The sequence below is a fragment of the Dama dama genome, chromosome 5 (assembly GCF_033118175.1).
Source record: "Dama dama isolate Ldn47 chromosome 5, ASM3311817v1, whole genome shotgun sequence".
In the NCBI taxonomy this organism is placed as follows: Eukaryota; Metazoa; Chordata; class Mammalia; order Artiodactyla; family Cervidae; genus Dama; species Dama dama.
In genome coordinates, this window is record NC_083685.1 from 2142686 (window position 1) to 2164519 (window position 21834).

Below are 21834 nucleotides of genomic sequence, written 5' to 3' on the forward strand. Positions count from 1 at the left end.
GTGATCCTGCCCGTCTGTCCGGGGTCACTGACACCGAGGGTGACTGAGTCAGCTCGTAGGAGGACACAGCACCAGCAGGAGAGAAAAGGAGAGGTGGCTGGAGGTGGAGAACCTCGGGGCAGAATCCCCCTGCCTCACCCAGATTAAGTGCCTAAGAGTCTTTGGGACCCAGGGCACCCCGCCACTCAGTCTCAGCCCCCCTGGCCCCTGGGCCTGGTGGAAGGAGTCTCTGAGGAAAGGAGATCACCCTTTCTCTGGCAGGCGCAGCCCTCAGGGCTGACCCAGCAGTGAGCACAGCGGGGGCATTTCAGCCCCTCCAGCTGCCCACCCTGCAGCAGGGCCAGGAAACACGCTGACCCCGAGGTCAGCGCCTGCTGAGCTCAGAGTCAGGGCCAGGCCTGTCCCCAAGTCCTGGGCAGGGGTGCGTGGACCCTGGGGCTCACCTGTGCAGTGAGCCAGGGGGTGAGGAGGAGAGTGTCCAGGCCATGGTGGAGGCGCCCCGAGTCTGCTCGCCAGGCGCAGGCTGGGCCGGGCTCCTCCCAGCCTGTCTTATCCCCTTGCTGCTGGGGATGCCGATCAGCCCCAGCCCAGGGTGCTGCCTGCAGCCGTGTGGTCAGAGAGGCTCAGCCCAGGAACATGGGCGAGGGCCGCCCTGCACACTCCCCTCAGCCCGGGGCTCCTCCTGCACCTGCTGGTCTCAGGGTCTGGGGGGACAGCTCCACCCCAGACTGGGTCCTGGCCCCCCTCCTGGGAGAGAAGCCCTTGTCACTGAGAACTCAGAGCTGGAGACTGTCTGTATTTTCCAGGAAACCTGAGGCCTTTGCACCGAAGGATCCTGGGCTCTGCCATGAACGTGGCCAGAGTCACGGTGGAGATGTCGGGGTTTCCAGGAAGCCAAGTCCTTCCTCTGCTCCATCCTGGTTCAGGGGAAGGACCTTAATTTCATCCAGGACTTTGAAGTGTCTCATCCTTCACTGTTTTTAGGGGCAGTTCACATGTGGGTCTGGTTCTAGCTCCACCTCCAGAACTGTTAAGGGAAGGTTCTTCTGACCCTTCAGGTCCCCCGGACGGTGAGCCTCACCAGGCCCACACCACAGGTGATTGCCGAGGTCTAGCCCTGGCAGGGCCAGGAATACACAAGGGATGAGTGGCGTTGGCGAGGAAGAAGACAGACACACACAAACAAACAGACGTTGCATAGAAGACGTAGCTTTTTTTTTTTTTAATTTTTAGGATAGCTCAGTTTTTATAAAATGAATGTTACCTCCCCTTAAGTCACCACATATTACATCAGATATTGGTTTGTGCTTCCGTCAATATGTTTTTCCCCTATGCATTCATCTAGAATGTTTCCGATTACAGGGTTTATACTTAAATGTCCCGTACATAGTCTTCTTGCCCCATGACCTAACATTCTCACTCTAACAAAAACAATGTTCCACAAATCTCAGGTATAGTGTAAATTCTTTGGACAATAAAACAATACATGGGAAGGGTCACAGTAACATGTTTGACATTTCTGAAAATAGTACCATGAGAAAAACCTGATATTTTTCTTTACCTGAAACCACAAAATCTCAATTTACAATGATTAGCTATTAAACAGCAAAAACACTCTAAAGCAGCAAAACACCTCTGTCTTACTATTGTAAGATAATGGCAGTAAAACTGGTTAATATAAATCTTCTATTAAAATCCTATATACCCCATTTTCTAATTTTACAAAAATACCCATAATATCCCATGTTGTTTAAAGAAAGGGAAACAATGAACAAATAGCAGCAAGCAAATAGCAACAGTGAAAACCCTTTCAGCCAAAGAGCAAGTAAACTAAAGCAGTATATCTACTTCTAAATCTAAACACCTCTACTCTTTTCTATTCTAGAACATTATAATCTTTTAGGCAAGCAGCCAAACTATACCTGTGGCCTTTTCTTTTATGACTTGATGTTTATGGTCGTGTCCTGAGCCAGAGCAATCTCGAGCATTTCCAAGAAGGCTTGGACTTTTCCAGCGAGGCCTTATTACTACATATTATCATTTCCAAAAATTAATAGAAAGCCCAACAACAGTAAGACAGAAGGAGGAAAGGGACATACTGGGCCCCCGGGACAACCTCGAGGGGAAGAGCTGCCTTGCAGATTCCTTTCCTGTCCCGGCGGCTCCGGAGGGGACATATTGGGCCCCCGGGACAGCCCAATGTGAGGAAGAGCTGCCTTGCGTGTTCCTCTCTCGTCCCATGACCTTGTCACTGGGTGCATCCCAGCGGCTCCCGACAGGTGACGCACAGCTGCAGGGCCCAGCCTGGACACAGCTCCCGAGTGACGGAGCCACGGATCACACTGCTCCTCTGCCATGAGCACGGGGAGTTCTGAAAGGTCCCCTGAGGTCCTGTGGTGTCCACCCTTGGCCATGAGGTCCCGGGCAGCCGGTGGGTGCTGGGGCTCAGTGTCGCCATGTGTGGTCTGGGCCATCGACCGGTCATGTGCTCAAAGGAATGACTAAGTGTAAGAAAGAATACCAGCTGTAAATTATAAAAACACCTCATGTGTCATATATGCATACTAAACAGTTATTTCTTTGCCTGCATCGGGTGGCATGCAGGATCTTTATTTGAAACCTGTGGGATGCAGTTTCCTGAGCAGGATTGAACACGGGCCCCCTGCACTGGGAGCTCAGAGTCTAGCCGCTGGACCACCAAGGAAGTCCCGGAAATACGGTTTTAAAAGTTGCCTTCAGGTACTGGGGAAACGCAGGAATACAAATAGTGTTTCTAATTAAGACAAATAAATCTCTTGGCTCTGTGTTCCTGGAGCGCACAAGAGAGAAAACTGGGGCCCAGCCCCCTGGGGAGAGATGGGGAAGGAGGAGCTTGTCCTCCAGGAAGGACAGAGGCTGTCAGTGCAGACGAAGAGCGTGGAGTCTGTGCATCCTGACGGGACGACACCACAGAAAGCCGGTCTCTGTCCTTCCGGCCTGAGGTGTGGGTACCCAGCCCTGCGTGGGGATCTGATGCCCAGGTCTCCTCAGCTCCAGGTGCGGGGCCGAGGGACTCTCTGCTGCCCCCCGGTGGCCACTCTGCACGGACAGCGGAAGGGGCCGGAAGTCATCAGTCCGGGTGCAGATTCAGAACCCACTGCCCACGTGCTCATTTCTGGGCCTTGACTGTTGGTCCCACGGGAGGACCTGCTGCTCTCTTCGTGCCCTCAGACTGCCTCAGTGTCAAGCTTAGGGTCTCAGGTCACCTGTGAGATGATGAGCAGACCTGTTTGGAGGAGGAGGCCCAGGGTTCCACCTGCGGCGTCCCTGTGTTGCCCCCGTTGCGACATTAAGTCTCCAAAACACAAACTGTCTTTCTATATGACTTGGTCTTATTTAATTTGATCACCAGATGTTTTATAACTCTCAGTAAACAGGTCTTTTCTCTCCTAAGTTAAACTGATTCCTTGGATACTATTGTTAATGGAATTGTTTCTTAGTTCCCTTTTAAGATCACCTATTGTTGGTGCATCAAAATCCAGATAATTTTGCATCTGAATCTTGATCCCTGACACATTTCTGAATTCATTATGAGCTCTAGTAACTTTTAGTGGACTTTAGAAATTTGTCTATATTGTATTATGCACCCAGAGAAAAAAGACCATTTGAATTCTTCCTTGCAGTTTAGACAGCCATTATTTCTTTCTCTTGCTCTATTGCTCTGACTAGAATTTCCAGGACAGAGTTCAATGGCAGTGGGGAAAGCTTTCAGTCTGCACATGGAGTGTGATGTTTGTTGTAGGTTTTTCATAAATGCCCTTCATTGGGTTGAGATAAATTCTTTCTACACATAATTTTCTGGTGTTTTCTTCCTCTTTTTCCTTTGGTCATGAAAAGATGTTAGATACTGTCAAATATTTTTCTGCACCATTTGTGATATTTAATGTTTTTTCTCTTTAATTTGTTTCAGTGGAATACTCATGATTGATTGTCTTAGGTTGAACCACACTTGCATTCCTGGAGTGAATCTCACTTGGACTTTTGATATATTTTTTGATTTAGTTGGCTAATATCTTAAAAGATTTTTTCTTGTATATAAGGCATTGGGGGCTTCATTTTCTTTTCTTGTAGTGTCTTTATTGGTAAGAATAATTTCAGCTTAATGGAATGAACTAGAGTATCCTTCCTCTTCTGCTGTTTGAAAGATTTTCATAAAGATTAGTGAGTAATTCCTCTTTCAATGGTTGGTATAATTATCATCGTTCCTCCCTGATGGCTCAGAGGGCAAATATCTGCCTGCCAGGCAGCAGACCCCATGCACAGGGGGGGACTAGAGTTCAATCTCTGGATTGGGAAGATCCCCTGGGGAAGGAAAAGGCTACCACCTCCAGTATTCTAACCTGCAAAATCTCATGGACAGAGGAGCTGGCAGGCTGCAGTCCATGGGTTACAAATAGTCAGACATGACCTGGCAACTAAACAAGAGTAAGAATTCATAGGCACACCAAGACATGAGAGTAATGCCTCCCTGCTAAGAAATGCATCCGGAGACGGCCAGTCACAAACAGCAGGCGGTCTTCGAAGCTCCCTGCTCTTGACCTTTGGTCATCATGTGAATTCCTTGCTTTCCTTCCACTTCTTTCCAGCTCATGATAGTGGAGCGAGCGCTCCTGAGATTTTCCCATTGGTCGCTAACAATCGAAATGTATATTTACTCAACTAAAACCCACATGATAAAAAATGCCAAGCTTTTCTTTCTTAAAAAAAAAAACAAAACAAAAACATTGGACATATATCTTCCCCTGCCTGACTTTAAATGAGACCCGAGCTCTACATTTCACATGATTGTCAAGAAAACACAATGGAGCCTGGTCCTGGGAACCCTAAATCCATTCCTGACCCCCCTGTGCAGAGCCTCCCTGGAGGGGCCGCCTGGGGGCTGAACTCCGGGGGAACCGGGCCAGGCCTGTCGCTGCTGAGCCCACAGTCCTCCCGGGGCTGGAGGAGAGTGTGAGCAGGACGGGAGGGTTTGTGTCTCACTTCCCCGTCTGTCTGTGTCACTCTGAGCATCACCACTACTGATATCAGCTGACTGACAGTAATAGTCGGCTTCATCCTCGGCCTGGGCCCCGCTGATGGTCAGGGTGGCCATGGTGCCTGAGCTGGAGCCAGAGAACCGGTCAGGGATCCCTGAAGCCCGCTCTCTATTCCCATAAATGACCAGCACAGGGGCCTGGCCCGGCTTCTGCTGGTACCAGTGAGCATTAAACAATAGTAAGTTGTCTCCCTGGCAGGTGATGCTGGCCATCTGTCCCAAGGACACGGACACCGCAGGCGGCTGAGTCAGCTGGGAAGAAGCCAGGTGACCTAGAAGAGAGGAGAGGAAGGGGAGTGTGGGGAAGAGGGTCTTCTCGCCAGGACCCCATACCCCCTGTAGCAGCCCCTGTGCTGAGCTTAAGACCAGCCTGAGCCCTGGTCACTTGGGGTCTGAGCCTGGGGGGCTGCACCTGTGCAGAGAGTGAGGAGGGGCAGCAGGAGAGGGGTCCAGGCCATGGTGGACGCACCCTGAGCTCTGCTTCTGAGCTCGCAGCCGGGCTGGGGCCTCTGGGCTCTCTTATCCTCAGGAGGGTCGTCTTCATGCAAATATCCCTGCCCCTCGTGGCCTGGGGACCGGCCCCCTGCTGAGCGGAGAGCAGCTGGGCTCCAAGGAGGAGTCTCCTGGGGCCTGACTCCCAGGCCTGTGCCCAGGTTCCCAGACCCTCTCTGGGCTGAATGAGAAAGCCTGCCCCTCCCCCAGCACGAGCATGCACTCCTCCGTCTGGGCCTGGGCTCCCTTCTGGGCCTGAGGGACACACAGCACCCTCTCTGGGAATGAGGTCATTGTGTGGAAGGCTGGGTAGTGCTGAAAGCTGGCGCTGAGGGGACCATGGTCCTGCTGCTGTGAGAGCCAGGATTCCAGTATCGGACACAGTGACACTGGTCATGCAGCTGTGGCAGAACTTTCATTATATGTCTTTAAATTTTTATTCATGTATTTATTGATGTATAGTTGATGTGCAAAGTGGTGTTAGTTTCTGGTATTACAGCCAGGTGGCATATACATACATAGAACATATATTCTCTCCATATGATGTTTTAGAAAAAATGGAAGAAAAAATCTTCTACATCTTGACCTAGGCAAGAATTCCTGGACTTGACATTAATTCATGACATGTTAAAGGAAGACGCAAGTGGAATCTTATTAAAAGAAAAAGCATTTGTTCTAGATAAGTCCTTTTTATGGAGTTGAAAAATCCAGTCAAGTGGAGAAAATACTTTCCACTCCCATATTCCTCAAAAGACTTGTATATACACTTAAAAAATTCTCAAAACTATTCAACAAAGAAAGCAAACAAAACTCCTCGGAAGGTTGGAAATGACATGAAGAGACAATTTTTTAGGAACATAGAGATGTCAGATGAGTACATGGGGAGATGGTCACCACCAGTCATTAGGGTAATGCCCGAAGGAGATACTGCTGCACGCTTGTCAGAACCGAACAGATGTGCTGACGTGAAGAATGGGAGCAAAACCCACGGCTGGCTGGACAGCGGAGAGAGTGGTCATTCAGATGTTACTGGCAGGAATATAAAGTGGTACAGCCGCCCTGGAAACCAGTTCTGCAGCTACTTATCACACCAAACACGTGATTACTGTTGCTGTCGTTGGTAAGTCACTAAGTCATGTCAGACTCTTTGTGACCTCATGCATTGTAACACGCCAGGCTTCCCTGCCCTTCACCATCTCCCGGAGTTGGCTCAAACTCATGTCCATTGAGTCAGTAATGCCATCCAATCATCTCATCCTCTGCCACCCTCTTCTCCTTTTGTCCTCAGTCTTTCCAGCATCAGGGTTTTTTCCAATAAGTCAACTCTTTGCATCAGGTGGCCAAAGTATTGGATCTTCAGCTTCAGCATCAGTCCTTCCAATGAATATTCACAGTTCATTTCCTTTAGGATTGACTGGTTGGATCTCCTTGCTGTCCAAGGGACTCTCGGGTGTCTTCTCCAGCACTACAATTTGAAGGGATCAATTCTTTGGTGCTCACCCTTCTTTATGATCCAACTTTTAACAGCCATACACGACTACTGTAAGAACCATAATTTGACTATATGAACCTTTGCTGGCAAGGTGATATCTTTGTTTTTTAATAAGCTGCCTAGATTTGTAGCAACTACCCTACAACCTAGGAATTATATCCTTGGGAATTTATTTCAGAGAAATAAGACTTATGTTCCATAAACACCTACACTCAAGTGTTTCCAACTCCTCCTTAACTCAGGCAGCCATAACCAAATAACACTCTGAGTTGATTAAACCCCACACGTTTCTTTTTCACATTTCTGGAGGTCAGAAGTCCAAGGTTAGGATGCTACAACATTGTTTTTGGTGTGAGGTCTCTCCCTGGCTCGCTGAGGACACCTACTGGTCCTGTCCTTACAAAGCCTTGTCTCAGTGGCTCACGCGGGTTGGGTGTTGGATGTTTCTGGTCTTTTCTCATAAGGTCGCTAATCCTATCTTCCACAGGGTTGGGGAGTGCTTAGTTTTGGAGGCACAATGAGAAGCCATAGGAAGGGGGTGAAGACCCGGCACTCGGGAAGAGGAACCTGGTTTGCTGCCGGGTCTGCCCTGTTTCAGGTCTGACGTGAAACAAGTCACTGAGAACTTCACGCCTCAGCTTCCCCGTCTGTAACATGGGCTATTGCCCAGATGCCTCTTCACAGACTATCTCTGATTAAAACACAAGTTAATAAACAGGAATAACCTTGATGGTACTTGGTATGTATTAAGTACAGGTGAATATTCACTCCTCTTCCATCTATTAATATCCTTAATCTTTATACTTAATACATGCAGAGACAATGGAATAGTGGGAGTAGGAGGGTGATGAGTCTGGGACACTTACATTGACACTATTTTCCGGCAACACCAATATACACACACTTCTTGTGGGAACCCTCCACAATCAGGAACTGAAGTCCCAAACAGAGCATACGCGTGGAACTTACTTGGCAATAGGGTCAATTTAGAGGCCATTACTTAAGCTGAGTTTTATTGGGATGCTGCTGCTGCCCCTAAATTGCTTCAGTTGTGTCCAACTCTGTGCGGCCCCATAGACAGCAGCCCACCAGGCTCCCCCGTCCCTGGGATTCTCCAGGCAAGAACACTGGAGTGGATTGCCATTTCCTTCTCCAATGCATGAAAGTGAAAAGTGAAAGTTACGTCGCTCAGTTGTGTCTGAGTCTTAGTGACCCCATGGACTGCAGGCCTACCAGGCTCCTCCGTCCATGGGATTTTCCAGGCAAAAGTACTGGAGTGGGGTGCCATTGGGAAGGGTCCCTAATTCCATTCAGTGCCATGGGTCTCAGGAGCTCTGGTCCAGTTCGCTGTGGTAGCCCTCATCCCACTTGTTCACCTCCTAAGTCTTTCTAAGTGGATCTGGATCTGGGAAATTCTGGGGGTCAATCCAGGAGATTTCGGCTGATAAGGGTCCAGTCAGCATCACATGGACATCTAGGATCCATTAGCACTAAGTCTCTGTCCCTCGGTCTGTCCTCATCCAGGCCTTCATTCCCCAGGTCACACCACGGCCCAGACACCAACACAAGTGGTCCTGCCAGTCCACAACCTTCTGCTGACCTCCCTGTGCAGAGCTTGCCTGGAGGGCCGGGAGGAGGGGCTGCCTGGGGGACTCAGCTCTGGGAGAACCGGGCCAGGCCTGTCCCTGCTGTGTCTACAGTCCTCCCGGGGCTGGAGGAGAGTGTGAGCAGGACGGGAGGGTTTGTGTCTCACTTCCCCGTCTGTCTGTGTCACTCTGAGCACCACTACTGATACCAGCTGACTGACAGTAATAGTCGGCCTCGTCCTCAGCCTGGGCTCTGCTGATGGTCAGGGTGGCCGTGTCCCCAGAGCTGGAGCCAGAGAACCGGTCAGGGATCCCGAGGGTCTCTGATTGTACTGATAAATGACCTTCACAGGGGCCTGGCCCGGCTTCTGCTGGTCCCACTGAGCATAAGAGCTTCCTATGTCGTCTCCCTGGCAGGTGACGCTGGCCGTCTGTCCCAAGGACATGGACACTGCAGGCGGCTGAGTCAGCTGGGAAGAAGCCAGGTGACCTAGAAGAGAGGAGAGGAAGGGGAGTGTGAGGAAGAGGGTCTCCTCCCCAGGACCCCACACCCCCTGTAGCAGCCCCTGTGCTGAGCTTAAGACTAGCCTGAGACCTGGTCACTTGGGGGCCGCGCCTGGGGGCCGCACCTGTGCAGAGAGTGAGGAGGGGCAGCAGGAGAGGGGTCCAGGCCATGGTGGACGCGCCCTGAGCTCTGCCTCTGAGCCCGCAGCAGCGCTGGGCTCTCCCAGCCCCTTTATTCCCTCTCAGAGCTTTGAGGGGGGCAGCGAGGGTTGGGTTTATGCAAATCCAGCCCCTGGGGCCCCTCACTGAGAGGCAGGGTCACCACACCGTCAGCCCTTGTCTGTCCCCCGCTTCCTCCTCGGCTTCTCACGTCTGCACATCAGACTTGTCCCCAAGGACGGAGGTCACTGTCACCTTCCCTGTGTCTGACCACATGCCCGCTGTCCCAAGCCCCCTGGCCTGTGGTCTCCCCTGGGCTCCCCAGCGGGGCGGTCAGCCTGGCAGCCTCCTGCCCGTGGACTGAGGCATGGCGCCCTGGGGTTCACTGTGGATGTGACCTTCAGAGGTGGTCACTGTGTCCTGAGGGGATGGCCTGTCCCATCCCGACTTCCTGCCAAGCGCTGATCCTTGGACACCTGTGGACCCGCAGGCCTGGTTCCCCTGAAGCTCCCCTTGGGCAGCCCAGCCTCTGACCTGCTGCTCCCGGCCGCGCTCTGCTGCCCCCTGCTGGCCACCCCACGTGCTGCCTCTAGTAGAGCTCTGATTTCTGAGCCTGACTAATTACTGTCTGCATTCATGTCCCTGTGAAGGGCTCACTTAGCTTTTCTCACACTAGAGACCATGGTCCTCCTGGTTACAGCGATCACACTCCTCTCTGGGGAACTTTTGCAGAAGATTCTGCAGCCAGGATTCATAAGTAGTCTTAGCTGAGAAATGCTGCATCAGAGAGACCTGATAACCAAGGTGAGGGGGGGAAACTGGAAGATCTTATCTGGTGACAATACCCACAGCTATGACAGATGTTCTGGGCATCAGGGAATGTGGGGGCTGTGGACTGGTGAGATGTGTGTGAAATCTTCCAAATACACACATACATGCAAACACATGTGTATGTACACGCAGAGAGAGAGCCAGAGGCTGTGAGTGTCAGAGCACCAGGTACCCACGGTACCTCCACAGAGGTCACAGCACAACGATTTCTTCTGGTTTCTTGGTCAACTGACTTCATAATTCAAATTCTTGTACTCCATGTTGAACTGAACAAATTTAAAAATACTGCAAAACATACTTCAGTGTGTTTGTGTGTACGTTCAGTCTTTATGACCCCATGGACTGTAGCCTGCCTGGCTTCTCTTCCACGGAGTTTTCTAGGCAGGAATAGTGGAGTAGGTTGCCATTTCCTTCTCCAGTAAATATACATACATAAAGGTTATTATTTTAATCACCGAGATGGTTCGTAACGTGTGTCCCAGTTGTCTGGGAAACCAGGTGCCATTCCATTTAATTCTGGGGTGTCTGGGGGGAGTGTTTCTGGAGGACATGAGCATTTGAACCTTCTGATTCAGGGAAGCAGGCGGCCCTCCCCATGTGGGTCCTGGAGGAACAAAAGGCTGAGGAAGGCAGAGTCCCCTCCTCCCTGACATGAGGTCTGTGCTCAGAAGAGAGATAGTATAATGAAGAAAAAAAGAAAAAAACAAACTGTTGGAGCTCAATTCTCTGGAGCTAAATTGCACTCTGAGGGCCGCATGCAGAAATTCTAGATATAAGACAACTCACCCCACCCCACTCCCAGCCTTTCGGGAAAGGATGGGATGAAGGAGGCAGGACAGTGACCTAGGGGCCATCACAGCCAGGCCTGCGGGAGGACCCGGGGAGCTCGGGTACGGGTGAGCTCTTCAGAGCCCTTCAAATCGGGGGCAGGGGCCCTGCCTCTATCTCCCCCTCCACACACAGATCCTTAAGATGGATCTGCACTGGGATGAGGGGTGTCACCGGTGTCAGAGGCTACAGCAGAAGCAAGATCGGGATCTGGGGCTGTGGACCCCAGTGTCTGGGGAAATGAGGGCTTCAGTCCTGCAGCTGACGGGCTGGATTCAGGTTGTCACACAGGACACCTGGGCAGTGATGGTCACAGCACAGCTACTTCTGGGGTTATGACCATTAAAAAATAAAGACAGACAGACACACCCACAATGGACAGGGAAAAAATGAGAATCAGTGCATGAAGAGAGGACAGATGTATAATGTGCAAATGTAATGCAAGATTTAAACAAAAATACAACCTGTGGGGAGAAACCCAAACATGTTAAGAAGAAGAGAGAGAGGAAGGAAAGAAGAGGAAGAAGAAGGAGGGGAGGAGTAGGAGGTGCAGAGGGAGGGGAGGGGAGGGGGGAGGAGGGGAGGGGCCAGAGAGAGGGACGATGGGGGGGGGGGGGGGGAGAAGGAGCGAAGGCAACAGAGGCCAGTGCGGACCCAGAGTCAGGCCAGCAAAAGGTCAAGAAGCAACAGTTAGAACCAGACACGGAACGACGGACTGGATCCAAATTGGGAAAGGAGCTCATCAGAAGTGTATATTGTCACTCTGCTTATTTAACTTACATGCAGAGTACATCATGCAAATTGCTGGGCTCGATGAAGCACAAGCTGGAATCAAGATTTCTGGGAGAAATATCAGCAACCTCAAATATTCAGATGATACCTCTCTAATGGCAGAAAGTGAAGAGGAACTAAAGGGCCTCTTAACGAGAGTGAAAGAGGGGAGTGAAAAAGCTGGCTTGACACTCGACATTAAAAAGACTAAATCCTGGCATTCACTCCCAACACTTCAGGCAAATAGATGGGGAAAAAGTGATAACATGACAGACTTTATTTTCTTGGGCTCTGAAATCACTGTGAATGGTGACTGTGCCATGAAATTAAAAGCCACTTGCTTCTTGGAAGGAAAGCTATGACAAACCTAGACAGCATATTAAAAAGCAGAGACATCACATTGCCGACAGAGGTCCACATAGTTGAAGTTACAGTTTTTCCAATCGTCATGTATGGATGTGAGAGCTGGAATACAGAGAAGACTGAGCACCAAAGAATTGATGCTTCCAAATTTTGGTGCTGGAGAAGACTCTTGACATTCCCTTGGACAGCAAGGAGATCAAACCAGTCAATCCTAAAGGAAAGCAACCCTGACTATTCATTGGAAAGACTGATGCTGAAGCCTCAATATTTTGGCCACCTGATGTGAGAGTTGGACTATAAAGAAAGCTGAGTGCTGAAGAATTGATGCTTTTGAACTGTGGTGTTGGAGAAGACTCTTGAAAGTCCTTTGGACTGCAAGGCGATCCAACCAGTCCATCTTAAAGGAGATCAGTCCTGGACGTTCATTGGAAGGACTGATGCTGAAGGTGAAACTCCAGTACTTTGGCCACCTCATGCGAAGAACTGACTCATTGGAAAAGACCCTGATGCTGGGAAAGATTGAAGGCAGGAGGAGAAAGGGATGACAGAGGATGAGATGGTTGGATGGCATCACCGACTCAATGGACATGAGTTTGATAAACTCCGGGAGTTGGTGATGGACAGGGAGGCCTGGCAGGCTGAAGTCCGTGGGGTCGCAAAGAGTGGGACACAGCTGAGTGACTGAACTGAACTGAATTGTCGATGTTTTTGACAGCAATTTTCCCTTACTTTGTCTCCACCCTCCATATTACACATCAGCGCTCAAGCTAGACAGGGGTGCACCTGGAGGAAAGTTCTGCCTTTTCTTTTCAAAGCAATCCACAGGTGACATTTCTCTATCTGACGTGGACATTCCCCTGCAGCTGCTGGAGTTCTGTATCAAGTAGGAGGTTTATGTGTGCCTGGTCCAGGTTGTCACATGGTTATTCAAATTTTCTCCAGGGAAATCTTTGTATGAAAGTTCACTGATTTGGTAGGACACCCAGAAATTTCCTCTTGCATCTCTAAGAGTTAGGACAGTGGCTTGCTGAGCAAACCAGTGAGATGGTCTGGATTTTCTTTTTTTATGTGAAGGAGAAACATATCCAGCCAACAAATCATGAGTCAATAGCTGTCCAGGTAGCAATCCAGTTCCTCCCCGGACCTTGTCTCGGAGGGAGACAAGCCTTTGGTGTAATTGAGGTGTTTGCTCTCAAGGCTGGGGCAGCACTTTTAAACAGAAAGGTGTTCCTGGTGGCCCTTGTCACTTACGGCACCTACACACGGGCACAGCCTGAGGGGTCTGGGATTCAGACGCAGCGCAGTGCCAGTGTGATATTGCCTCTGAGGTAAGAATTCGAAGGGCAGGAGTGACATGTGGTCAGGTAGTGGCACGGGGGAGTTTCTGGGTAATAAATCTGGGTATTTGCAGCTGCTTAGCCCAGGATGGAGCCTGAGGAGCAGGAGCAGGATTGACACAGGTGGGTTGAGACCACCCTTGGCCTTCACTACTTTATCCGGGGCCTGAAGACCTTTAAGGAGGTTCAGCAGCTGCGGGTGGCTGAAGGTCCTCTGGGCCTGAGCCCTGTCTACTGTCCCCCGTGGTGACCGGTCACTGCCATCCCCAAATATCTTCAGATTTTCTGCTGTGAGTGCAGCACAGGATTTAGGGAGCGGCCTTGATGGGGAAAGGCAGGGGCTGAGAGAGCGAGTAACAATGCCAAGTTCCCTTGGGGAGGAAGAGGTTCTTTCTGGTGGAACTTGAAAAGCATTCTCCTGAAGTCTCAGGTTAAAGAGGTCTTGCTGGAAAACGCTGGATCAGCATGGCTGGACGGACTTGTGAAGGTCATCACTGGCTCAGCCTCTGCTCTGGTCTTTGTCCCCAGTGTGCTCTGCCCACGGTCAGCTGAGAAAGGAGCTGCTCTTCCCATGGGGACGGGACGCCCTGTCGGTGGAGCTGATCCAGGCTCTGGGCTCCTGGGCGGGGAGGAAGGTGGAGCGGGCTACGCCAGGCTGATTCAGCCCCTCCGTGAGAAGCTGTGAGTGTGCAGTAGGTGCACTGGACCAGACTATACGGAGGTCCTCAGTCTTGTCCCCAGCGATGGTGAGGGCTGCTCTGCCCCCAAGGATGGAGCGTAAGGAGTGACTGGGGGTGGATGCAGGTGAGGGTGACCGTCGGCCTGGATGACAGCATAAGGAAGGGTCTTGAGTCACCACAGGCTGGGAGCTGACGGCCAAAGACAACAGGAGACACGCATGGGCACCACTGTTACGGCAACTCCTCCACCGTGCCCCTTGCCCAGGCCCCTCCCCACCGCCCGGGACTCTGCCCTGACCTGAGCAGAGGCCCACGAAGGGGACGGTGGCCCAGGACCGGCTGACGAGGCTTCCACCTGCACTGCCCCCGAGGGCCTCGTGGCTGGGGCTGGTCTCCGTCACCTTGAACTCTCCTCTGTCTCTTCAGTGAGGGGCGGCCCTCAGGCCCACCCCCACCCCCAGCTTCCTGCCTGCACCAGGGCTGGGTCCTGGTGGGGACCCCTGCCCGATGAAGGGTGGGCGGAGGGGGGTGGTGAGGGCCTCATGTCTGCTTTCCTTCGGCTGTCCCCGGGCATGAGGGCCCTCATGGCTCCTGATGCACGTGTGAGGACCACTTACGGGAAATGAAAATGGCGTCAGATGGAAAGATACACAGCCGGGCCAGTTCCCACAAACGGAGACATGGACTCACAGTGCCCCCTGCTACTCAAAAGTCTGAAAGTCTCCTTTCCCCAGACTCCAGGCCTGATAGACTTGACCATGGGCCTCTGGTTGATTCGCTCTAAAATAAGCTTCAGTCTTCTTTTTCTTTTTTTAAGTACTTTTAGCTGTTTTTTAGAAAATTTATTTATTTATTTATATTTCTTTTTGACTGCACCGAGTCTTCATTGCGGAGTGGGCTTTCTCCAGCTTCGGCAGGTGGGGCCTACTCTCTAGGTGTGGTCCCTGGACTTCTCACTGTGGAGGCTTCTCTCGTTGTAGGAGCATGGGCCCTAAGCGCTTGGGCTCAGTAGTCGTGGTGCACGGACTTAGTTGCCCCGAGGCACGTGGAGTTGTAGCTCCTGGACCAGGCATCACCTCGTGGCCCCTGCACGGGCAGACGGACTCTTAACCACTGGAGCAGCAGGGCAGTGCTGGAGCAGGATGTCATCAGCCACCTTTTATAGGTAGCAGTGTACATGTGTCTAGGGACTCTTGAGTCCCTTGGACTGCAAGGAGATCAAACCAGCCCATCCTAAAGGAGATCAGTCCTGGGTGTTCATTGGAAGGACTAATGCTGAAGCTGAAACTCCAATACTTTGGCCACCTGATTCGAAGAACTGACTCACTGGAAAAGACCCTGATGCTGGGAAAGATTGAGGGCAGGAGGAGAAGGGGACGACAGAGGATGAGATGGTTGGATGGCATCACCAACTCAGTGGATGTGAGTTTGAGTAAGCTCCAGGAGTTGGTGATGGACAGGGAGGCCTGGCGTGCTGCAGTCCATGGGGTTGCAAAGAGTCGGACTCGACTTAGTGACTGAAATGAACTGAAAGGAACGTATGTCAATCCCAACCTCCCAATTTATCCCTGCCCTTTCTCCCTTGATTTTTTTTTCTATTGATATATTTATGACTCAGTGTCTGCTTAATAAATAGATTCAAATGTACCAAGTGTTTTAGATCCCACATATAAGTGACTTCGTATGATACTTGTCTTTTTCTGACTTGCTTCTCTCAGGATGACTATCTCTACATCCATCCATGCTGGAAATGTATTTTTTCACCGAGTTTCTCACCATGTTCCTTCCCAGTCGGGGATCATGCAGCCAAACCCCAGTGATGATGTATAGTTGGATGTCAGGCCCTTCCTCCTTGGGTGCATAGCCAGGTACACTGTGGGGGGTCCACCCACGGGGAGGATGTCCCCTCACTGTGTCCTTCAGGGACGTTCCAGAGACAGGCCTTCACGCTGTAACTGTCCACGTCTGTGCCCTCTGCAGTACATGGCTAGGTGGATCAGATAGCACCCAGGGCACAGTGGACAGTATAGGCCACATGGTGATTCTAGTCGTGATCTGGAGGAATAACCACAGAACGGATTCAGGGACCCACAGGAGCCTCTGTGAGACACACTTGAGTAGAAACGCCGCTGATCACCCCATCTCCACAGGCCCCTGCTCTGGAGGCCAAAGTGGTGTTTGGGGGTCTCAGAAACCAATATCAGTGCAGAGCCAGTGTCCAGTGGCCCCTGAAATGTCTGCTTTGCCCCAGTGGAGTTACCCTGAGAAAAGGCTGTTGGTCCCTTTGAGAAAGACTGGGAGAAAGATCATGGTGTACATCCTTGGTAGTTCACTAGAGTCCTTCCTCAAGGAGACTCAGCCTTTGCTTCGTTCATGGAGTTACGGGCTTGTAAACTGGCTCAATCTCAGTGGGATCTCTCCAAACCTTTGGGCTTCCCCGGCAGCTCAGTTGGTAAAAGATCTGCCTGCAATGTAGGAGAGCTGAGTTAGAACCCTGGGTTGGGAAGATCCCCTTTAGAAGGAAATGGCAACCCACTCCAGTATTCTTGCCTGGAGAATCCCATGGACAGAGGAGCCTGGTGGGCTACAGTCCACAGGGTTGCAAGAGTAGGACATGACTTAGCAGCTAAACCACCACCACCACCAAGCTGGCTCCAGGCTGGAAACTGATCCAGGCTCTGTGACTGGAGTTAAACTTTTGTTCACTTGACCTAGAAGGTTTGGGGGCTAAGTAGGAGTTTGGGGGTGGTTATTGCTAAACTGTGTCCTACTCTTGCAACCCCATGGACTGTAACCCTCCAGGATCCTCTATTCCTGGGATTTCCCAGGCAAGAATTCTGGACTGGGTTGCCATTTTCTTCTCCAGGGAATCTTCCCCATCCAGGGATTGAGCTCCGGTCTCCTGCTGGGCAGGTTGATTCTTTCCCACTGAACCACCTGGGAAGTCCCCTCCAAGTGTGGGTAGCAGGTCTTAAAGCACAAATCTACTTTAACCTTACAATCTCCCTACATGTTGAGTTCCTTTGTGTTCCAGGAGACAAGTCTGGCTCCTCTAGTTCCCTCACTAGTGAGAGGGTAACAGGAAGGAAGGCTTCGGGTCTCCAAATGGAGGAAATAGGCTTCAAGTGTCAGGCGTTTTTTTCTCTCTCTTAAGGGCCAGGAGGAAACAAACTACAAGTGTCAGATTTTTTCCCTTCTCTATACAAAATTATTAGGAGGTTTCTTTTACAATCTATGTTACCATGACGACACCGGTTCCACCAGAACTTAACTTTTCTCAAACCTTGAGCTAACCAGTGCGTTTTCTTATGGAAGTACTTTTCTTAAGCTGTGTTAATGAACTATATATTTACCCTAGACTCTTTTTCTTCAAGTTGATTCTGCCTAAGTCTCAGAACCATAATGGCTTAACAAACCAGTATGTTTTACTCATGCAAATATTCTCTTAAGCTATGTTAACGAGACTACGTATTTGCTTGGAAATCTAGCTTTCTTTAAGAATCACGTCAAATGTTCTATGGCCTGGGGTGACTCACCTTGGGCCAATATTATCTCAAAATGCATGTTGTGGGTGAGGGGCCTGGTGCCACTCTCTGAGTTCTGAGACGTTTCCTTTTAGCAGCCTGCTCATAGGTTTATAACTTCTTGCTAAAAACTAGCAAGGGGGCACTCTTTCTGCCTGCTTCTGATGTCTATGTCAGAAGCTTTCTCTATCTCTTTTATACTTTAATAAAACTTTATTACTCAAAAGCTCTGAGTGATCAAGCCTCGTCGCTGGCCCTGGATCGAATTCCTCTCCTCCGGAGGCCAGCCATCCCGGCGTCTTTGATGGCTCAGCAGCAACCTTTCCCTAAGGATCACGTTTTGGACTCTGCTTCCAGTAACTAATCAACCAAACCACTGGGAGTCCCTTGCACCTCCTGCCACCCCGGCCAGCTGCAGGTGACATGAAATGCAGAGCCTTGCCGAGGGAGCCCAGGTCCCTGAATCCAGCTGATCCAGCTTTAGGTTCCGCCCCCACTACCCACCTCCCTTCCTGTCCCCTCCCCTTTGTTCCAGGGGTTTCTGGCCCTGTGAGAGAGGAGAACCAAGCAGTTCCTGCACTGCAGTGTCCCTCTGTGGCTCATACTCTCTACTCAGCCCAGGAAACTGCGGGGCCTGATTGCAGTTGTTGGTGTAGAAGCAAAGGGGAGCAGCATGGGTGGGGGCCCAGTGGAGAATCAGCACAGGTCCACGTGGCATCCTCCTCAAGAACCGTGACTATTTTCTTGGGTCATGCTCCCACTCAGATGCGGCTTAAAGAGGAGGGACCACAACCATGAAACCACCCCTTCCTCTTGTCTTCATCGCTCTAAAGGATCCTCAGATCCCCTCTCAGCTGCCGACGCTTCCACATCAGACGCAGACGAGCAAGCTGCAGAGTCAGAGTAATGGGGAGCCTGCGACCTCAGGCGGGCTTTGGTCTCACTTCCCCATGAACCTGAGCCACTGTGGACAGCGCTATGACCGCCACATGAGCCGCAGTGCTAGTCGGCCTCGTCCTCAGCCCGGAGCCCAGACAGGGTCAGGGTGGCGGTGTTCCTGGACTCGGAGCCAGGGAACCGATCAGGGATCCCTGGGGGCCGTTTGTTGAGATTATATATCAGAGTTTTGGGGGCTGAGCCCAGGAGTTATTGGTACCAGCCAATATAGTTATAACCCCCCGTGTCACTGCTGGTCCCAGCACAGGAGATGGTGACCGTCTGTCCCAGATTCCTGGACACTGAGGGAGGCTGAGTCAGGCCAGACTGGGCCCAGGACCCGGCAAAGAGGAGAAACACACTCTGGTCAGTTCCCTGCTGGGGCCCAGGTCACCCTGAGGACAAAGACACCAGGGATCAGACACCAGACACCAGACACCTGGGGTCCCTTCCCTGGAGGCCTCACCTGAGTTCTGAGTGAGGATGGTGATGAGGAGCAGAGCCCAGGCCATGGTGGAGACACCCCTGATGCTGCCTTCTGAGCCCACAGCCCTGGGCTTGGTCCCCATACCTCTCTTATCCCCTCCCCCAGAGGAGGGCAGGGCCCCCATGCAAATCTGCTTCCTGCTCCTGACCCTCCTCACCCCCTCTGCTCACCGTTTCTGACCCGGCCCTTTGTTCTAGATATTTCTGCAGCCCTGGACAGCAGAGCTTCCTGAGAATTAACTCTTTCACATGTTGAGTGAGGACAGACCAAGTCCATGACAGGATGTGGGGAATGAATCCAGGGTTTCCTATCTTTCCACAAGTCATCGTGGTTCCTGGGGGAGAAATCCCAGAATGTACCCTCTGGTCTGATCCGCAAAAAAGAGAACTGGGGCCCCGACAGCTAAAAGATCCAGCTGTCCCACATTCCAGGAGTCAAACGCAGAGCTGGGGACCATTACCCCTCAGCTCCTTCTGTTTTAAAAAACTATTGTTGAAGGGACTTCCCTGGTGGTCCCGTGGTTAAGTCTCTGAGCTTCCACTGCATGGGGCTTGAGTTTGATCACTGGTCTGGGAACTAAGATCATGCATACTGTGAGGCACAGCTAAAAAGAAAAAGTAAAAGAAAAAACAAAAGATTATGTTGAAGTATAGTTGATTTACAATGTAGTGTTAATTCTGCTGTAGAAGAAAGTGATTTGGTTATACTCACGTATACATTCTTTTTTCATGTTCTTTTCCAACACGGTTTATCACAGGGTATTGAATACAATTCCCTGCGCTGTACATAGGACCTTGGTGTTTATCCATCCAATGGATAATAGTCTGTTCTACTTGTCCCAAACTCCCATGGGTTCCTCCTCGACCCCCAACTCCTTCTTGTCCCCCTCTCTTTGGAGAGTCCTCATGTTCCCCTCCATCCTCTCTCCACGGTGCTCTGAGTCTGAGACCCGAGCCTGAGCCATTGGCCGTTTGTTAGCACTTCTGAAGGTAATTCATTGGAGCGCAGATGCTTCGGGACATAAAAAGGGATCTGGGAGAAGCAGCTGTTGAAACTTCACTTGTTGTTGTTTAGTCACTATGGGGTCTTAACTCTGTGTGACCCCATGCACTGTAGCCCACCAGACTCCTCTGTCCATGAGATTTTCCAGGCAAGAATACTGGAGTGGGTTGCCATTTCCTTTTCCAGGGGGTCTTCCTGACCCAGAGATTGAACCTAGGTCTCCTGCATTGGCAGCTGGGTCCTTTACCCCTGAACCCCTGAGGAAGCCTGTTGAACCTTCACATGGGACAGTGTAAGCCACCAGGACCTTCCCCAAATCCTGGCCTTTACTGTCCCCTGGTGGCTGCAGACGTTGCCAACCAAGCCCAGGGAGGCAGCTGAGTGGCAGCTGGAAATCCCTCCCTCCTGCCCTCCCCTTCCCATCCAGCTCAGTACCAGGCCCTGCCCTTGCCCCCACCCCCGCCCCCACCCCCGGCCCCGATCCCCTCTAAGCTCATGTCTCTTTGTGCTTTAACTCCCTCCAGGATGGGATGTATCACCTGCCCCACCAGGTGGATGGACCCTCTCCCGAGACTGTATAACTCATCCCACCACAGCCTAGGCACCAGGTCACCTGTGAGGCAGCTGTTTATACCGAGTGACACACATTTCAGAAGCCCAAGAGAGGTGACTCCGTGGCCAACGGTGGGCAAAGCTAAAGGGATCCCCTTTCCATTTCAAGTCCCACAGAGGCATTCTTTGCCCTCTCTGTTTTCTTCAGAGAATCAGTTACAACCTCACTCTTTAAAACCATGGCCTCGTTTTGGTTTTGTTTTGGTGTTTTTCTGTTTCCACCCTAAAACTTATGAGCAGGTACCTCCTTGAGCATAGCACCAGCAGCCGCTCAAGGACAAATGTTTGTTGAATGAGTCTGGATGAGAGGAAGGAGGGGAGAGCTGAGCCTCCTGGTCCAAGATGAAAAAATTAAGTTTTTATCAGCTGTGTTCCAGGTGACAATCCTAGGTCCAGATGGAACAACAGTATGCTTAAAATGGTGCTTAAAACTCAACATTCAAAAAAGCTAAGATCATGGCATCTGGTCCCATCACTTCATGGCAAATAGATGGGGAAACAAAGGAAACAGTGACAGACTTTATTTTCTCGGGCTCCAAAATCACTGCGGACGGTGACTGCAGCCACGAATTTAAAAGATGCTTGCTCCTTGGAAGAAAAGCTATGATAAATCTAGACAATGTATTAAATAGCAGAGACATCACTTTGCTGACAAAGGTCTGTACAGTCAAAGTTGTGACTTTTCCAGTAGTCACAAACAGACATGAGATTTGGACCCTAAAGAAGGCTGAGCGCTGAAGAATTGATGCTTTCAAACTGTGGTGCTGGAGAAGACTCTTGAGAATCCCTTGGACTGCAAAGAGCAAACCAGTTCATCCTAAAGGAAATCAACTCTGAATATTCATTGAAAGGATTAATGCTGAAGTTGAAGCTCTAATAATTTGGCCATCTGATGCAGAGAGTCGACACACTGGAAAAGACCCTAATGCTGGGAAAGATTGAGAGCAGGAGGAGGAGGCAACAGAGGATGAGATGATTGGATGGCATCATCGACTCAAAGGACTTGAGTTTGAGCAAGCTCCGGGAAATGGTGAAGGACAGGAAAGCCTGACGAGCTGCAGTCCATGGGTTTGCAAAGAGTTAGACATGACTTAGAGACTGAACAACAATATATTCATCCATCCATCCATCCATGTGTGTAGCTGGACACCTTAAG

The 21834-nt window shown here is 50.8% G+C and overlaps 1 pseudogene and 2 gene segments (V, D, J or C); all 3 read right to left on the reverse strand.

Annotated features, from left to right (window-relative positions):
* LOC133056298 (immunoglobulin lambda-1 light chain-like) overlaps nt 1-21834 on the reverse strand; it is a 228975-nt gene that overhangs the window by 132321 nt on the left and 74820 nt on the right.
* On the reverse strand, nt 3237-5549 carry LOC133057911 (immunoglobulin lambda variable 3-25-like). The segment is given in 3 exon segments: nt 3237-3265; nt 5020-5346; nt 5487-5549. Coding segments are annotated over 3 exon segments (402 nt in total).
* Nucleotides 8562-9371, reverse strand: LOC133056304 (immunoglobulin lambda variable 3-25-like; annotated as a pseudogene).